General features: G+C 42.1%; 1 protein-coding gene across 5 annotated transcripts in view; it reads right to left on the reverse strand.

The window, feature by feature from the left end:
* Nucleotides 1–20,201, reverse strand: part of FARS2 (phenylalanyl-tRNA synthetase 2, mitochondrial) — a 236,682-nt gene that overhangs the window by 175,142 nt on the left and 41,339 nt on the right. Inside the window, exons 4-6 of one of the 5 annotated variants that reach the window (XM_075417197.1) lie at nt 13,606–13,779; nt 13,349–13,516; nt 8,646–9,281 (exon numbers count right to left, since the gene is read on the reverse strand). The exons of 1 other annotated variant lie outside the window; for it this stretch is intronic. In XM_075417197.1, coding sequence (XP_075273312.1) covers nt 8,646–9,281; nt 13,349–13,420 — 708 coding nt within the window. In that variant the 5' untranslated portion in view covers nt 13,421–13,516; nt 13,606–13,779. Of the gene's footprint in view, nt 1–8,645; nt 9,282–12,549; nt 12,704–13,348; nt 13,517–13,605; nt 13,780–20,201 lie in introns of those variants that run through there. 3 more of the 5 variants (XM_075417198.1, XM_009932311.2, XM_075417199.1) reach the window with 3 other exon arrangements.

Below are 20,201 nucleotides of genomic sequence, written 5' to 3' on the forward strand. Positions count from 1 at the left end.
CGTGGTTGTGAAAGCCAGGGGTCACTGACAGGGGCCAGCCTTAGCCTAGGGAGGTGACTGGTCTTGGGCTGGCTGGGTGGTCAAGGGACAGACACGGGCTCCCTCACACAGGAACCTGGACTGGCTAAAGAAGGTTCTGCTCCGGGCTACCCTCTGCAGGGAGCTATTTTTTCTGTCTGTTGACTGAAGAGATTACCCCTCAGTAAGCCAGAAACACGCTTCAGGCCACAGAGATTTTCCCCCTTTGCACTAGACTACACTGTATTTATAGATCAGAAGATGTATTTGTTATGTTCCCCCCTCAGCAGTATTTTAGGACGTGAAACTCTCTTCTTCCTTTCTCTCTTCACTTCTCCCCTCACGTCCCGCAGCTTAAAACTGGTTCCTCAGACCACTGCAAGGAACAGAGTGACCAGATACTACCTTTAAAATCCAGCATCTGTATGAGTAAGTCCACAGAAGTACTTTTCCTTACCGCTGTATTATTCCTGAAATGTTGATATTACAGTCTAGTAAAACAGAATTTTGCTTCAGACAGTAATTGCATCAGATGTGGCAATAAAATACACTCAAGAGCCCTTAGAGTAAATACATTTGGTCGTACCCCAGCCCTCTAACCTGCCGGCCTCTTCAGGCTGCCGGACCAGCCATACGCACCATCTCCTCCTCCGTGCCAGGACAAGTGTCTGCGCGACGGGGCACGGAGCCAGGCTGGGAGGTGGAGCTGGGTGAGAAGCGGCTCCAGAGAAGGGAAGAAACCAAGCGACACGAAAAGGGTCGAGTTCGGCTTGGTAACCAATTACCAGCGTCCTGGCAGCACCAGGAGACACGCTGGCACGCGGGATGGGCCTGGGCCACTTTTGGCAACAGCGTGAGTCGACGCCAGTTTGCCCGGGCGGTGCAGCCTCAGGGGAGTCCCCGAGAGACAGGCACCGCGAGTAACAGCCTCCCGCACAGCCGGGTACCGAGAGGCACCCGGTGTTCTCCGCACAGACTCCACCAGCTCCAGCACCGCCGTGGACAGGGCTATCCTGAGAAGAACGATGCCTTACAGCTGTACTCGTGTTTATTCCCTTCCTGCCACTCAGACGTCGCTATGTCAGTATAAGCAGCTTTAAACTGATACACCAATTTCACTGTCACAATGACTGAACTGCGCTAAGTACATATCTTGGATTAGAAACACTTCAATATTTCTACATACGTCAAGCCAGGAAAGTCAAAACGTGAATAAAATGAAGAATCACCTACAGTCACTCCTTTCTGAGGTCTATTCTTCAAGCACATATCTGAGCAAATGAAGAAAAAAAAAAAAAATCTATCTTGCATAAAACTAACACATCCAAGATGCCACAATTTCATGTATGTTTATTCCTTCAGTGCAGACTAAAATAAAATGCAGTATTTTATTGTATTGAATATGATCAGTCATTACTGCTACCAGCAAAGACACTTGCTGTATACATAAATCAAGCACCTATGTGTCTGTCTAGCAGAAGGTCAAGAAGTTTTTTCTTTAAGTGAAGGTGTGCAAAACATTGAGTATTGTGTTGTCATGCAGAAGTAAAAAGTTAATCATTACCAGGATTTATCAGCACATCTGACTGATGCTGCATTACGAAGGAGAAGGAAGATGGGAATTGATCTTACCATGTGGCATGAAATTTAGTCACAATTTAGCTCATAATAATAAGTGAAATTTGGCAATGGCCAGAAGGCATTGGGTTTTAACTGGACAAACGGAGCTATGCTCCTTTAAAAGCACTTAAGGGTATTTCTCAGCCTGGCACAGAGGGCAGAACTCACATGTGTGATTTCAATAAAGACCCCAACATTTCTTCAGCCACTTGACAGACTTTTTGAAATCTCGCATCACTTCATTATCCATACGTTTAGGATTCCAGTCCAAGATTAAGTACCTCTTTACAGGATGGCATTCGTAGTAGGTTTCAGATCAGGAAGATCCGTAAGGACGTGCTGTCTTTCCACAATGCAGCTGTGTATTCCCCCTGCCAGTCATGCCTACCCCAGCCATTCAGCTAATGAACACATAACGCTCATGTACTCTCACTCCCAGACAAACGGCACTTCAGACTAGCTCTGCACGAGGAGCTGCATGTGGCAACACCCAGCCTCGCCACGCCGAACACATTTTGACTCACTGGCCCTGATAAATATCCCTATAAATAAACAAACAGCTGCACTCCGAATCCACTTACAAACAGCAAGCCGCTTCCCCACCATTTTACATGTGCTGTAACACTGCACCGACGGACCAGGAATGAAGAAGCTGATGCCACTTGAAGACGGCTCTTCACAAAGAATACCTGATGTCCACCCCAATCAGCCTCCCCAACGATGGAACCTGCAAACCTGCACCCCGTCCAGGCAGTTCCAGGTGCCAGAGACACACAGCCCACCACGCATGACAGAATGCTCTTCCCTGCGTACCGATAAGCTCTTGTTTTGGGAGAAATAGCAAAAATCACTTAAAGCAATGAGGCTTGCAGAGTGGTCACCTTAATTTCTGGTGACCTTCAGCTTTCAGACCTCCAATTACAGCAAGAAAGGTTATTTCTGTCTATGTCTTTTTTTGTTTTTTTTTTAACCTAACTGACATGTTTCTGAAAAAAACCCACTAAATCCTCACCAAGTTTAAGGGAAAACCATACAGATGTTTTTGAACAGCAAGGAAAAAGCAGCACTGCTACAGATATCAGTTATAACGAGACATATATGATAGGACTCAGACTTCTGTTCCTGTGGCAAGAGAAATTCCTTTATTTTTAAGCACCCTAGATTTCCCAAATAAACTTGTAGACATTTTACTCTTTTTTTTTTCCCCTGCACAATTTAAATATCACATTGAATAGATTTAACTGCTTTATTCTGAAAGGCTTTGTTGGATTTTTTTTTTTTTTTTTTTTGCTGGACAAGACAAAATAAGACAAAGCTTGAAAAGATATTTTATATAAAGTCTTTGCAATAAAAGATGCACTAGCAGCTTTCAAACTTTCTAGATCATGGACAAATATGAAAATCTCACACACCTTCTGATGTCCTTCGCTGTCAAATTTTCAACTAACAAACAATACAGTGTGGGTCCTCAGAGCAGTGAAGCTCTATTTATTATGGCATGATTTATACACCACAACTTGGAAAACACTGAATAATACAACATTCACAACATGGGCAGGCACCTGCAAGAGCGAGGTCAGTTCCACCTGAGCTAGTCAAGCCCCCTATTCCTATCACTCAGCCAAGCCGCAGCTTCACGAATAAGTTCTCTTTAGAGTGTTCTAGCAAACAAGCTGCTCTTCTTTCACTTAACGTGGTGGATCTAGCTCAGGTGCCTGGGCTTCTGCACGCTCCTCCCTGCTCCTGGAGAGAAGGAGGGCCATCTCTCAGGCTCCTCGGGACTGATGCAGTGCTCACGGCCAACATCTCAACCACCACCCCAGAGGCAGCAGCACCTGAAGCCTGATGTGATGCGCACAGCTTATTGAGCTGGGTGTCTCACCAGATGCACGCAGCCTGCACCACTCCTCACCCCCAGACGTGCTTAAGATGCGGGTGCAGCAACTGCTGGCACGCAGTGTCATTGACAGATAGCACAAGCATGGATCCACGTAGGGAGATATGTGATAGATGTCCATTCTATGTAAAAAAATCAGAAAAAAAAAAGCAGCAGGGACAGGTATCCTGAGAAGAGTCTAGGGATGCTGCCCAGTTGTGTAGGGATAGTGTCAGGATGGCCAAGGCACAGCTGGAGCTGAACTTGGCAAGGGACATTAAGAATAATAGAAGGGTTTCTACAGGTATGTCAGCCAGGAAGGTCAAAGAAAGCACACCCCCACAATGAGCAAGACTGGCAAACTGGTAACAAGACATGAGGAGAAGGCTGAGGTGCCCAACAACTTTTTTGCCGTGGTCTTCACTGGCAATGTCTCTTCCCACACCTCTCAAGTGGATGGACAGCAAGACAGGGACTGGGGGAGCAGAGCCCCTCCCACTGTAAGAGAAGATCAGGTCTGTGACCACCTGAGGAACTTGAACAGACGTAAGTCTATGGCGCCTGATGAGATGCATCCCAGGGTCCTGAGGGAACTGCCTGATGTAGTTGCCAAGCCACTCTCCATAAAATTTGAAAAGTCATGGCAGTCAGGTGAAGTCCCTGGTGATCAGAAAATTGGGAAACATTGCACTCTTTTTATATAAAAAGGGTAGAAAGGAAGACCCCGGGAACTACTGACTTTGTCAGCCTCACCTCTATGCCTGGGAAGACCATGGAGCAGATCCTCCTAGAAGCTATGCTAAAGCACATGGAGGACAGGGAAGTGATTTGAGACAGCAACTGTGACTTCACCAAGGGCAAGTCCTGCCTGACCAACCTTGTGGCCGTCTATGATGGAGTGACTACACCAGTGGACAAGACAGGAGCTATGGATGTCTTCTATCTGGACTTCTGTAAGGCCTCTGACACAATTCCCCACAACATCCTTCACTCTAAATTGAAGAGATTTGGATCTGATGGGAGGGCTGTTTGGTGGATGAGGAATAGACTGGATGGTTGCATCCAGAAGCACAATGTCCAAATCTGCAGTAACATACGGCATTTTTGAGAAGTCAAACCTAATGACACTAGACTTGCAAGTGAAAACATAGGATGGTAGGTGTTGATATTAAAAAGAAAAAAAGTTAAAAATATGTAAGTCAACAAGGTGCGCACATCTACCCCATAGCATAAGCAAAAGGATAAAAGCAACTTCTTTCTTTTTTTAACAATACACAAGGAATATGGCCCGGGTACACGAGTATGACAAGATGAGGAAAGGAGTATGTATTTCTACGAATAAAATAAAACCTACACTTTTATTACCTAGCACAAAAGTCTTTGCATTTCAGAATATAAACACTATGAAGTTACAATATCAGGGGTTTTTTTACAATTATCTATACTGCTTTGGAGTAGTTGTCCTTATTTTTAACTGGAATATTTACAGTTTTCCATTGTATCCTAACACAAAAGTTGCCATTTCCACCAAAAACATTTCACTGGAGAATAAAGATGTATCCCTACTACTTCTTTGCAGTCTCCCTATTTATAGTTTTCAGATGTCAGCACAAACGAGCCCAATGAGAGCACCTTTTCTTCCTCTGAACAATCTGGTATTGGCCTCCATTGGAACAAGGTTACTAAATTAGAGGAGGGATTCTTATGTTTTCACATCTGTTCCCCTTAAAATTTACGTATAATTCAGTACAGGCTATAAAATACCTTATGAAGTCTCCTTCCATTGTGTAAATATTATTCGATGTCAACTAGAAAATGGTCTGTGATCGCCATCGGGTTTATATTGGCTCCCTCTGCTGGCTAAAATGCAGCCAGTGCAATTTAGTTGAGATGGAAGTGGAAAAAAAAAAAATCTATGCACCCTTTAGAAGGAAAATAGGTATGGTGGAGGAAAAGAATACAAAAGAAATACGATTTGGAGGTACTATTTGAGAAGAACAGTTCATTTTCTGTCCAGAATTCTTGAAGCACATTTGGGAAGCTGTTTTGGCACTGGTTTTAACTATTTCTGTTAGTTTCTAACTCTTCTACATATTACATTCAGGTAATAATTACCTAAAATACTTTTAGATATACTGAAAACGTGTCTAAATAGATTTTCAGGTGTTCTTTGATAGCAGTACAAGGACATTTTTTAAAAGTTTATGGAAAATTTCAGCATTATTCCAGATTTTAGCAATGAGCTAGCCTAGAAGATGGGAATTTCTTTAGTACTTTAATATCTGCACTCATACAAAGCTGCAGAAAAACATCAATTACCTGCCCATCTTCGACTCACAGATTACTTCTCTTACAAAAATAATCAACCAACCACCATGAAAAATAGTATAGCCAAAGAAGCAAACAGCTCAGAAGGGTCTCACAGTAAAATTGTCAAACTATGATTTGTTTTTCCAGGTCTTACTTCCAATGCATTGATTTTAACCTTGATATGACGAAGAATTATACTCAAGGTTTCAGTCACGAGGCAGGTGTTTTAACCCAGCCTTGACTACAGAGTTCAGTATTTGTAAAGGAGAGACACTTTTCTACATCTTCGACATCTTTCTTCTCCTGCCCAAAATTTCAGCTGAGGATGAGCTTTCATTTCCCGCTCCCAAACTGAGATGAGATGTCAAAATCCTCTAAATTGAAGCTCCTATGAAACCACTCTGGGTTTTGGGGTTTGCTGACACCTGCGTGGTTCTATGGCCGCCTTCACTGAGAAGACAATGTATAACCCAAAAGAACACAGTAGAGCAGGAAACCTGCTACCTCATAGACAATTATTATATTGGCACAAGATGAAATGTACCAAGGGCGTGTAGCTAAGAGCTAACAGTGTTTCCCTCCGTCCCGAAGCTTTTTATCCTCAGTACTGTGCAAATTTCCTCTCACCAGAGATCGTAGTCTGGTTATGAATGAAAAGCCTGAGATGAAGGTAACAGGCTCTGACATTCACGCATCTCTGCTTACTGGGTTACAACTTAAACATGGGTATAAATAAATGAATACAGAAATATTTCTCTCATGTAGTATTACCTCCATTTAGGTTTTGTTCCACTCAGACAGTTCCTTCTGGAATTATTTAAATTTGCCTTATTTTGAACAGGCAACCAGAACATAAAACACAGAAACAGTCCCCAGTGAAATTTCAGCATTATACATTCTATTTTTTCCACAAGGTTCTTGTGACGATGACTGTAAGAAGTTTTACACATCGCAAGAATCTATCAGTATTTAATCTGCAGCTGAAGCAAAAAAAGGATGCTTTAGATCATGCCTGCATTTAGCATTTATGCCTGTTGCCCAACAAACAAAACTTTACACATTGTACACCATATACCACTATTTTTTCTTCATCAGTATAGAAAGTCAACTGGACTTTCATTCTTCAGACAGACACATTTTCCAGCACATAGTTAACTTCAAACTCATCAGCTATTCACATTCTCCAGTAACGTCTCAATCATTTTCTTGGGGAAAAAGAAAGAAGAGAAAAAGAAACAAGAAATCTACAATGTAATGACTCAGATTGCTATACACCATGTCTTTCTAGACAGAAGATGTCAGTGAACATTTCTGTAACTTTCTTCCCAGTTACTAAAATATTATTATTACTCCCCTTATTAAATTTGTAGAGAAGAAAGAAATAGTCTGTCATTAGGACCCAAAATTATTAAGGGGCATATTCATTAGCGATAATTTCAACAGTTGGACCAATCACACCTAAGTTTGCAGAAATTCCATCCTGCAAGAGTGTCATTTGAATTTTGTGGCAGACAAAATCTTTCCATCTGAGTGTCTGAGCTCCTGCTCAAGTAAATAAAAATTATCATGAACATAAAACATTAAGAAATGACATTTTCTTAATGTAGTACTGTACATTTTTCTCTTGCCTATACCCTGATTGTATTCATAAACAGGCCTATGGGCAAAGAACCGCAAACAAACAAGACTGGATAAGTCTGCAGATTTCCTGGTTACCAGAGAAGCCGTTGCAAGCTGACTGCGACACCACGTAGCTGACAGGACATCTGCAGAGCAGGTATGTTTTCCAAGTGGAAGGAGCAGTGACAGCATGGGGTGGGAAACACCAGCGCAGACAGCACGAACCCTTTCTCCCAGCAAGCAAAGCAGTGCTCTGTGATTACCCTGGTTTTCCCTCAGGCATCCAAACGCATCACGCTTCCCTGCCAAGCTCCTGCCACCCACTGGAATCATGTTACAAATGGTCTGCATCTCAGCATTATTAGAATAAGCTAGGTTTAGTTATAGAAATGTGAATTTGGCAGTATTGCTACAAGCATACACAAATCATACAAATCAATTACTATTTGGAAAACAAACTGGCTTATATTTACCACTGATCAATGATACAGTAGAACACTTAATGACACCCAAGCATTTGCAGAACATGTAAGATGTGCCAACAAAATATATAAACTTAATCTTAGACATCTACCTAGAGCTCTTTAACGGATGGATCTGGACTCTGACGAGTTTACTGTGCATGCATCACACACCCATGACTATCAGCTGGAACAGATGAACCCTTCAATGCAGCATTAGGATAAGATGAAGAATGGAACAATTCATTAAAAAAGACATTCACTTACAAAAGGTTGGAGCTATTAAAAGAAAAAAGATGACAGTGTAAAAACTGCATTCTGGATGTAGCTGCAACAACTCACACGCGTGAGTCCTTCAAGTATTAGTATGACAAAGTTTTTGGTAAAGTGACCTCACTGGGAGAGACTTGTGATAGAACCAGAACTGAATCGTGCAGACCGTTAGCTGAACAAGCTGTTTCCTTTCAGATAATCTTTTGGCTTTGCTAGCTTTCAAGAATATTGTCTTTTTCTCCCCATTTTTCTGGGGAAGTTTATAGCGGTTTTCACATTCAACATTTTCCACCTGTACTTTTCCCAAACTAGAAGTATTACTACATGATCGATCACTTGATCTTTATCAATGTACAGCTTAATACGTGCTGCTGTAAGACGTGTACGTGCATGCACTTTGCTTACAGCAAATACAAGACCATGCAACTTACCCAAAATCTCTTTCACTCCAACTAGAGAACTCCTACCTCATGACAGGAGAAGAGCCGAACCCCCTCCATCTGATGGAAGACTGGGTAGTGGGTGTTATCGATCGTATCACGGCGGTAGACATCTCCCACTGCCAGAAAGGCATCTAGGCCGGAGTGTATCAAGTCCCACTGATGAGCTGATGTATGTGCTCTTAGCATGTGTTCACGGTTCAAGTAATAGTTATCCTCTTTCCTTCTGCTGGCGTGGTTTTGTGGGATAAGCAAACTATCAAAATTCTGCTGTACTGTAACCACTGGAGAAAGACCGTCATAGACAGAAAAGAGCGGAGTCCCACGACGTCCTGTATATTGTTTGTAAAAGTGCTCCTTCACCTGCTCCTTGATTAGCCACAAAGGATGGTGCTTTTGGTTGTGCAAGTTCTTCCCCACCTTGGAAAGAATCTTCTCTGTGACATTGCTGTAGTCATCCTGAGGATACGTTTTACCAAGCAGTTCCACAGTATTTGAGCAGGGTGCGTTGGCAGCAAAATCTGAAGGTACAGACTTGGATGAAGAATGCCTCGAGTGGGTGGGAATTCCTCTTACCCTTACTTTTGGTGACAAAGCTGTTTTAGAATACTTAGCTACTCTCATGAATTTCCAGAGCATTGCCATTGCAAACTCTTTTATGATCTACAAGAAAGAAAAAAAAAAACCAAACAGAAATTAGGTTAGGAACTGCAATCTTGCGGCAGGAATTGCTAGTATCTCAGGGATAAGTGAAATCCACATGTCTGATTAATATGACAAAGTTCCTGGTATAAACCACTATTTTGACTTCAGAAGAGGGAAAATATCCTTGTGATCAAATTTCAGCTAGGATATGTTATTCAGTTCTCAGTCTTCTGCATCGATGTATCAGTGTTAATGACTCTAGACCTAGCCTGAACGCCATTCCAGATACTGCTACTCTTCACAGCTGAATAAACATCAGGCCTTCGAAACAGTATTCTTCATCTGGTTCAAATAGGAGGCAACAACTGATCACTACTTAAGAGAAACTCAGAAATGTACAACACCCTTTGGCGGCCAGAGACTTGCTTATACCAAAACCCCAAACACCCGTTTATTGTTGTATCATCTCTCCCCCACCAGCAGCAGCTACGGAAGGCTTTCCACATCAACCAGGTGCATGCGGCACACACTATGCAATCATTGCTAATTCTTACTTAATGCCAGACAAAACCAGTTTAACCTTCCAAAACACTGAACCACTGCGAATAAACAGATGGCCAGACCACAAGGCATATATTTATATACAAACAGCATATTACGTTCACATACGAGTATCGCACCAGATTCACAATAAAAGCTCCACATAGTCAGAACCAATGATAGCACTTTGGGGTGAGCACAAAACCCCTTTTCCACGTGCTCCCAGAATGGCTGTTTTCATGGCTTACGCCGCTGTACGGGGTGGGGAGGCTCCGCAGGTATCCGCAAGGTGAATGAAGTGATGAGATTCCGAAAGGTGTCTGAACTGCACAACTTGTTTTCTGTCAAAGGGCCATCTTTGCACACCCGCCCTGCTCAAAAACAGGCTCTGTGCTTCCCACGGACACAGCTGCATTACTCCAGTGTTCACAGAGAATTCCAAAACCAACGAGTTCTGAGGATCACAAGCCCTTCAGTCACTCCAAACGCATAAGCCCATTCCGAGATGCAAAATCACTTGAAAATCTATAGCTGAGCTTCACAAATACTAGCATAAGTTCCAGTAAAATAATTAAGCATAACAATCTGCTTATTATGGAATGGGAAAACAGAAGCATTAGAAGTTAAGTAAATGGGAAAAGGCATCTGCTCCAAACAACAGACGGGTTTGTATTTCCCTGCGAACCAAGAAACACAGGGCCACAGGGCTCCTGGGTGAAAGAACTTCCCATGAAAGTCATCCTAAAGAAACGGGGGAAGGACGGACATCAGCAATAAACAGACCGCAGTTCTCAAGGAACAGCTTTCTGTCTTCACACTAGGATCACAGCATCTGGCTAGCTTTCCACAGAAACATAAGAGAAACAAGTGTAAAAAAAGAACAAACAAATTATTTTTCATACTCTTAAGCTCCAAAAATATATATTCAAATAGAATAAACATATTCTAGAACAGAGAGTCCCCAAAAAACAGATTTGTAAAAGATAACAGGCGTATTTCTATTTGTCTTGCTTTCTTCCAGCCTACGCCTGGATGTTCTCTACGTGTCTACTTCCTGCAGTAATTGTACCTCAATAAATCAAAATAAAGACAAGCTGGGTAGTCAGAAATTAAATATGGCAGGGCAGCGTAAGATTACTAAATATTTGGTTTAATCCTTTTTCTGGTTGAATACCTTAACAACAAACAGCAGCTACAACTTTTATCTAGTTTTGAAACTTTTAAGAAGGACTGCTTCTTTATTTCTTCTTCATTTTTAAGAATTTGCAAAATTATTTCACCAAATTAGTTCTTGGATATTACTGATCAGGCTCTTCCATGAATGAATTCACACACACCCCAGAAACCCCTCCAACACAGACTAAACGAGGGAGAGCCTTACATTGTGAAGAGGGGCTCCATTTTCCCCAAACGTACGTTCTCCTTCATGGAAAGTGAGTTCTCATTTTCAAACAGCTGCTTGAAACACCCAGTTCTAGACAGATAATGAATTCAGTTTCCCTTAAGTAAATATCACCATCTGCCCATACATTTCTTTTTCTAAAAAATTCAATTCAAAACTTATACATCACTGTAATGTATGAAAAATTCTCGTGACTTTATCATGAGTCTCGTGATGTTTGCTGTTTCCTAAATACCATTCCTCTGAGAATCAGACAACCATATCAGAAGTTTAACTTCCACATAAATGGTTCTTCTCATGATCATAATTTCAAGGAAAAAGAAATTTGAACATGAACCATAAGTGTTGGGGGGGGTGACTTTTGTTTATTTTAAGACTCAGATTTTTGAAGGGAGACTCTAACATATACATCACTAAGGTCTTGTCTGATGATTTTTCAGTATTTGTAAAGGGCAACACTGGTGATGGTTCAGAAACGCTAATTTTTCTGAGCAAGTGATATATACTCTTAAACCCGTACAGGAGAAAAACCTACAGGTGAACTTGTATCAGAGTTTTCATCCTAACATCATGCTTGTGCCTTAAATAGTTAAACTGCATTACTGTCTGCACTATTATTCTAATCTAAAGCAAAATCTACTATGAGCAGTAAGAAAAAAAGTTAGTTATCCAACGTTATCTGATGAGTTATCCAATGTCCAAGTACTGCAAACAAGCAGTAAAGAAGCCACCAACATGATATCACACAAGAGCGCCAGAAACGAATTCAAGTCCTTCACCAACAGTCTTCTGCTCCCCTCTGCCACCACAGACTCACACACGCTGCTTCCAGGATCGTTACAGAAGAATGCGTTGGACTTCATTCAACTCAGCTGGTGATAAACTACAACTGGGGAGAGAAGCCATAGAGAAGGAAGGAAAAAGCCATGTTTGCACTCTTCACACAGTACAAAAAAGCTTTCAAAATCAAAGAAATGTTTAACTGGGTGGAGAGCAACACTGGAAAATAAGGAAATCTCTTTACCTGTCTGCTAGCAATAAATAGCTGATGTTAAGGATACACGAATTACTTCGTTCATTTGTAATAAATAGACACTTATTTCTTGTAAACATCTACCTAAAGGTCTCAAAAAACACAGTTTAAATCTATCATTTTCTTCCTTTGTTTCCACTGTGGTTATTATTTGGCAGTAAACCCACACCGGTTTCTGTGCACACTGACAAAACCCGAATCCCACAGCCAAGACTGCCAGCCAGCGAACAGCCACTTCCAGCCAACAGCAGCTGCAGGTCCCGTAGCTGAAAGCAAACACATGAACGGGAAAATAAACATCGAACACCCACCACTGGCACCCACGATCCAAAGATGGATCCATCCATGGAGCAAAGTGCTCCACCAGCACTACCCGTGGGTCGCGTGGTCTGGGCTTGACAGTGGCTCCGACTCCGAGGTGGGGGCCAACGCCGGGTTTCAGAAGCAGGCTGCCCCACCAGCAGCTCCCCATGGAGTTTCTCAAAGCACTGCAGGTGGGCGTGCAAGCACCAGGTCCACCATCTTCTGTTACTCAGGTCCTTCCCTTGATGCTGGCACTGTCACATTGCCTGGTACCTCAGCCGCTCCTCAGAAGCTCCACGGGCCTGTCCCTGTACCTCAGTCTCCATACTGAGATGTCTCATACAACTGCGGGAACTCGGACCTCTGATAGGGATGGTATCACACGTTATGCTTTGGCAATACACCTGGAACCATGCCTGCAGGTGGGTATGTGCTTTTGAGCAGCTTCAAGGTAGACCAGAGGGCAGGAGGTGGCACCCATGCCACCCAGGGACGAAGGCATGACAGCAACCCTGTCCATGCTGCAGATGGACCAGGCACAGGCGTGACTGCACTTGCCAGTGTCAGTGCTCTACCACAGGCCCCGTGCCATGCCTGCAGCAGTTTCGGTTGATGGGCAAGGCTCCTTCACCCCCCGCAGAAAACCACCCACCCACTGTGCAGCACCACAGCAGACATGACGCATGCAGTACACCGCAGTCAGGAGCTTAACAACAGGGGAACAGCAGACAGAACACCAAACCATCTCGTGAATTTGGAGCACGTGCAAAAGGCAGTTTGAGGTGATAAGGGATCACGCTGCCGTACTGTTAAGGCATGTCCTGGTCGTGTATAAATCCAGGCTTCCACGTCACGGTGCAGCAAGGATGAAGACAGCATTCTCACAGCTGCAGTGGTGTTTGTCACAAGTCCCCTCTACTCCACCGAGGTTTAGGAAAGCATCGTAGACTCAGTGCAATCTCTCCTTACACTTGCCTTGAAAAAGGAGGAGAAAAGAGGGGTAGCTGAGCAGCTCACAACGAACAGGAAAAGGACAGTGCACCAGCGTCGTTTGATTCACCCACCTCTCGTAGAAAAGTGGAAGAGAGAAGGCTCCTGTCTGAGCACACCAGAGCCCACCAGAGAACCAGCCGGCCCTGCCTGCAGGCTCGTTTGCCAGGTATCGGTCTCTGAACCAAGGGCATCCTCACGCTCGCTGGCCGCCTTTCTGTACGCCCTGGGCTTTTCGCTGTTTATGGCTGCAGAGACACAGATGGGCTACTGCATACATAAACTGCAGTACACGACGGGTTTGAAACAAAAATTCTACAAAGATGAGAGTCTGTCTCCTATCCAAGAATAGCTAATTAATGCAAGACTCTGAAGTGCCATGGAAAATGTTAGAAAAGTTGGGCTGCCACCATTTCGTGATGTGACAGCTTTTATCTACCGTATGTGTGGGGAGGGGAGTTCAACCAACATAGCATATGTTAAAACAAAAATTATAAACATATGCTAGGCTGCTAAAATTGGACATTTACCAGTCTGCTTAGCAATTTAGCTAAGCATAGTTTTGAAAACTATGTAGGCATACAGCAGCAAATATCATTGTATTGCCATGGCCATATCTACATTGCACAGGATATAACAGAAATTATTTTGCATGCAATACTAATAATGAGCCCAGGTTTTTTTCAAGCTCATTTTAAAATGCAGATATACTGTTGCACACCAGAACAGACTTTCACTCTTACTGAGCATGGTGGATTTGTTATACACACAGACGCATAAAATAGCCTCACAGACAACTTAGAATCATAGAATCACTAAGGTTGGAAAAGACCTCTAAGATCATCAAGCCCGACCATCAACCCAACACCACCATACCTGCTAAACCATGTCCTGAAGTGCCACATCCACACCTTTTTTGAACACTTCCAGGGATGGAGACTGCACCACTTCCCTGGGCAGCCTGTTCCAATGCCCGAAATGGATCCATTTTAGAACCCGACCTTCCAAGGGCAGAACACTTTCAGATGCCCCTGATGATGGTTAAACACTCAATGGACCAAAATACTGCATGCACTGCAAAGCACCAGGCAAGATAACACAGCCTTCACCTATCTGGCTCTTCATTTTTTCACGTACTTGGAGTTCATCTAGTTAATAATCCATCAGCAAGTTCCAAGAAACGTACAGAATAACTTATATTTTTGTTATTTTTCTTAACTGAAGCAAAAATGTGTCATAAGCTGGCTTGCTGTCTGCTCTCTAATAGTGATATATTAATCAAGATGCCACCGTCGGCAACATTTTGAGGCTTGCAATACTGAGACAGAAAATTAAAAAACTTCTTCTGGGATAAGGCATTACCACATTCTCTCTCAGTGTTACATGTAAGACCTGCTTAAATATGAAATAAAAGGTATTAACGACCATGCACCTATTTCACTGATCCAGAAGATGCTTATTGCCTGAACAAAGACCAATATTTCATGCCCTGTCTTACATAAATAAGCACCTGAAGGCAAGCACAGAAAATGTGGTCTATACTTCTGAGGTTCTCCATTCTTCAGGGCTGCAGGATGGGCTAAGATAGTCACAGTGGCCAGCAAGTTTCTCCACTACACAGTGTCACTCCAAGATTGTCCAGGTTCATCCATAAGTTTTCCAGTTACTAAAAGGATAACACTTCTCAGGACATATGATTCAAGACAGGTAAAATGTCTTTCAGTAGTCAAAATATTTGCAAACTCTGTAGCTGTGCTGCCCAGCTGGTAGAAGACCATTTCAAAGATTGACGTAATCGGGTTTCAAGACAGCCTGTAGTGAATTTGGTTTAAGCAGTTCAGAAGTAGAGTATTTCTGTATTGGCATTTGTGATACTATATATATATATATATAAAATGTGATACTATATATATATAAAATACACACTGGTATTTGTTATCAGCGAGCTAATAAAGTACATCCAATTGCTGAATTATTCCATAAGTATATAATTCTTTTAAGAGAGGGAAACATATAGCATAACTGACATTCGAAGTTAAAGACTAAAGGCAAACAAATTCAGACTTCTGGTTCTAGAAGTAGGAAAGACACCAAGCTCTATAACACGCAAAATTCAGAAGTTTAAGGTGAGCAGTCCAACCACATCATTTTTAGTCGAACAGAAAAATCCCACATAAATAAAAACAAAATAAACAGGGCAAAGAAACTATCAGTGGAAAAAAAACCAAAAAAAAAAAAGAAAGATTTTATATTTATACATGACAGTAGATTAAATTAAGGAAAACCAGCCCTGCTGAGAAACAGTATGTCATTATATTTTACTTGTACCTTAAATATTTCTAAATTTTCTTTTTCACAAACTAAAACAGTTTCTTTTTTACTTAAGAAATGCCACTTCATTTTAGTAGAAACTTTCAATAGCGTGTCATGACTAAGGCACATGAAACTACTGAAAATTAAGCAGCTGTGACCTGAGCTTCTACTGACATACCTGTGTTCTTCCCTCTCTCCACAATGAGACAAAACTGCTAATAGTCAATTCCATATTTTAAGGGAAAATATTTTGAATGCATTAAATGACAAATTACAGACAGCAAAAAGGCAATGCAGAAATAATTCTTAAATATTCTCAAACGCGTCTCCTGCTTTTAAACACATCTGTTTTTCAAGGGATGCAATCTGAAAAACACTAACTTCGTCTGCTGAGGGATTATTCTTTTTCCAGTATCCCGAAAACGTTGCCAACTAGCTTTCTTCCTTAGAAGTCATATTGTAAATAACGGTCAGATGAAAGGGACAGAAACTTTTGAATACCTATACAATCCTCACTGCAGTCAAGGTTACTGCTGTCTCTTCCGTCTTCTTTTTCCCACCAATATCTTCACTCCTACGGAGTTTTATCTGAGTAAAAATTAATTTGTTTAGAAATCAAATGTTAGCAGTGTTTATGTGTAGTGGTATACTTTCTTAATTCTCACTGTTTAACTGCACCATTTGGATATAATAAAACCACAGAGACCTTATCCTGCCTTAGCAGGAGGAGGGAGTAACAATATTTGTGCAGTCAGTTATTACGTGCCAAGAATGGGACACATGCAGACAGCACAGGAAGTGTAAGTAATTAATTTTAAGTATTAATAATTTCCATGACAGTAATCCAAAACACTACTCCATAAAACCACCGAGGGGTGACAAATGTGGTGCGCACCACACTCCTGAAGCAGCAGAAGCTCCTCAAGCTCAGCGCTGCTCCTCGGGTACAGAAGTCACCTGTGGGTGAGTGTGATGGCTCAGTGGTCTCTGCGGGACCAAGCGCGTGCTGCAGCACACTGCACAAAGGCATAAAGCTGCAGGCATCTGCTTTATTTTTACAGTTTAAGGCAGAACAGCTCAACCCCAGCCACCCGCAGTGCCGGACCCTGCTGGGGGGCCAACAGGGAAGCTGCAATCTCCCTTCTGGAGAAGGGCTGCTCCTCCCTGGCAATGGCAATGGCAGAAGCACCCTGGCCCTCTGGAGACGTCTGTGGTGGACAAAGAAGACATTCTTCAAGCGAGAAGGCATCATTCACTGATCAAATAACAATTGCCTGCCTCCTCCAGAGAAAAGGAAGAAAGCAGCACAGCAACATCTCACATACCAGGTTCGACACACACGCTACCTCATGGGCTACATTTCACCTTCATCTGCAAAGCATTCAGCGTGCCCAAATACCCAAGTTTCAAACACCTCATATGGCACAGCGAGAAATTAAACTTGACAAACAAACCCAGCCCACCCAACACTAAGAAAACCAAATGACTTAGCTGCCTCCTCTGGCATGACCCATCTAACACAAATCACTCTGTTCATCCACAAACTAGAAGTCTTCAGCTTTACCTGCTGCCTCCCACTAGTACTCCAATTCCCACCATCTCCTTCCATTCTTGAGGAGAATTGAGAAAATCCATGACTCACCACAGAAGTCCAGATTATTCTTAGTAATACCCTAGACATCGTGCTGTAGTTTAAAAGAATAATCTAAATATTAACATGAATTAATAAATATAATGAGTATTTTAAACCACAGAGTTACTTCATGGTTTTATTAAGTATGTAATCAATACTCGAATCAAACTAGCCTTTCTTATCGTGTTTCAACCCTAAGTAGTGGTGGGGGTATTGTAAGTTTTGTGTTGCATCAATTTTCTGTCACTCCAAGCTCTAAAGAGCTCAGTTTCACGTATTTGTTATCCTCCTGAGCCAATCTATCACCAGAGATCCACAACTCGGACCTAGCTGTGAACTGGGTCTCTACCCAAACGCTAACTCAGCCGCAGTGTCGCGCCTCGGGCCAGCTCTGTTACAGAAACAGTGAAAGTCTGCCAAGGGACAAAGCCTTTCCCAGGACTATGTGTATTTCAACAGCCAGTCAAAAACAGGCAGACCGAGACAAATTGCTCTGCGGATTTTACTTCAGAATCACTAAGTCTCACAGGCTTCAGTAGGGATAAAGAAGAGAAAACAGATGTTTGCAGCGGAGACTCCACTGCAGTTCAGCACCTCCCAGTTCGAAAACTTATGACCACGTGTGTACGAAGAAGTCATCTCTAGTTTGAACTGCACCCTCTTCATTTATCTGTCACGGGCTCTGACAAAGCACTTAAGGAAAAGATTCGAAGGCTCCTAAGGAAGGAACTACATTTCCCTGCCTGGGGCATATCGCTTCTCTGAGGCTGGTAGCAATGGAGATGAAATATTTATGAGTAAGCCATTTGTCAAGAAAATTATGCAAGCAACCTTGGCAGCCACACAGAGAGGCTAGCAATAAGATGCCAAGCTAGGGCAGTACAAACCAAATGGTTAAAAGAGAAAGGGGGGGGGGGAAATCATCACTTTCATTTGCTCATCTATGCTCATAAGAAAACAATAAATAAATGAATGGCAATATTTCAAGATAAAAATTTATCAGGCTCAGAATTAGTAACAACAGGTAATAACTTCTAAAAGGGACTATGAGCTGGTCAGAGATCTAGAATTCAATTTTTCAAATATTGATTCCTCCCAGAAACTGCTTTTAGTAACATTCTTTGCAAATAAACTAGCTTACCACAACAGCTAAAATGTGCTGTCATGCCAGAAGCCACATAATTATTGAAAACTCACATAAACAAATAAAAAACAAAAATCCCACAGGGGATGGACAGATACACATGAAAATGATAAAAACCCACACTCTCCTTGAGGTTTCCTCATAAATCATAATACAGAAAGGCAAACTCGTAACCACTGTGTCAAATCATGTGTTAACATCTATACTCCCTAAAAAGACACAAGAACTAAATCAGTTCCAGGAATTTCCATGTATTATTTCTCCATAAGGGCAACTTGCAAAAGAAAAAGATCAAGAAAAGATTCAGTTAGACTCTATGTCCCTACCATTTATTCCCACGCTTTGTATTTACTCATAAATTTTATATAATTTTAATGTAAGTATGCTTTTAGGGCCAAGTATACTATAACTTTATAAACTTTTTCTATAATACATTTGAAGGCTTAGTTTTTAAAGGGACATTGTTAATTTTAGTGTAAGCAAATTTGAAAAGCACGCAAAGCATCACCACATATTAAAAAGTAACCTAAAACTTTTATTAAAAAGAAGGTGGTCAAATCAGCAAATAAAGCAAATTATTAATATATGCTGATTTGCCAAAATATAGCCATAGTCACCTTGCTAAATGTTAAATATGTCCAACAAAGTGATCCGTGGATTGGGTCACCACTGACACACTCAGATGTACTGACCCGTATACCAAACGGTGTCTCAGAGCAGCATTCAGGCTTTCATGCAGCAGCACTCTGCTCTGACACAGCACATCTCGACACAGCAGCTCCAAGTGCTTTTCAGCCACTAATCAATTAAGCTCTACAATACCCCCCATGGGAAAAGTACTGCATTGTTTATACCCTCTAGTGCCGCGGCTCCCAACTCAAAAGTGCTGTACTTCAACATCTTGGCTCTCACTGATTTTTTTCTTTCCAAATTGTTTTCATTATATTGCCATTTTTGCTCCATGTTCAGAATTTTTTTGTTGTTTGTAATATTTATCAACAATTGAACAACTGTAATAGCTACTGCGAACAGAATCAAAACATTTCAAAAGCAGCTTGCCAGAAATCGCCTATCAGGAATCCTGCCGCACAGTTCAGAAATACTGAGCTGTTACCGCTGACACCGTCTTCTCCCGGAATGGGCAGATTTTTCAAGGCTCAAACCTATGTTCTTTGAGCAAGAAGTAGAGTCACTGCTCTGTGTGTCGTGTCTCAAACTTCACAGGCCTTAAAGTTACTGTAATTATAATTACGTACCTGGTATGATCAGGAGAGATCAACTGGCAAGACGGAAGACCTTTATGGGAAACGGGAAGGCCATTCCCACGGCCAAATGAAGGGTTATTGAGGGGAAAAGGGCCAGGCAAGAAGAAGGTAACAAACTGAGCGAAGTGGCATGGGACAGACCGTTGCCGCTGCATCTGCTCCACGGCAGGGCTGGCCTGCAAACCAGCACGGCATCCAAAATCATCTTCTTCTACCTAGAATTTCACCTCTGATCACCACATTTACCAGAACCAAAGACAGCATTTACTTTGACGAGGTAATGATATGTTTGTTAGGGGCCTCTTTTGGGGAAGT

This window comes from Opisthocomus hoazin, chromosome 3 (genome assembly GCF_030867145.1).
Source record: "Opisthocomus hoazin isolate bOpiHoa1 chromosome 3, bOpiHoa1.hap1, whole genome shotgun sequence".
In the NCBI taxonomy this organism is placed as follows: Eukaryota; Metazoa; Chordata; class Aves; order Opisthocomiformes; family Opisthocomidae; genus Opisthocomus; species Opisthocomus hoazin.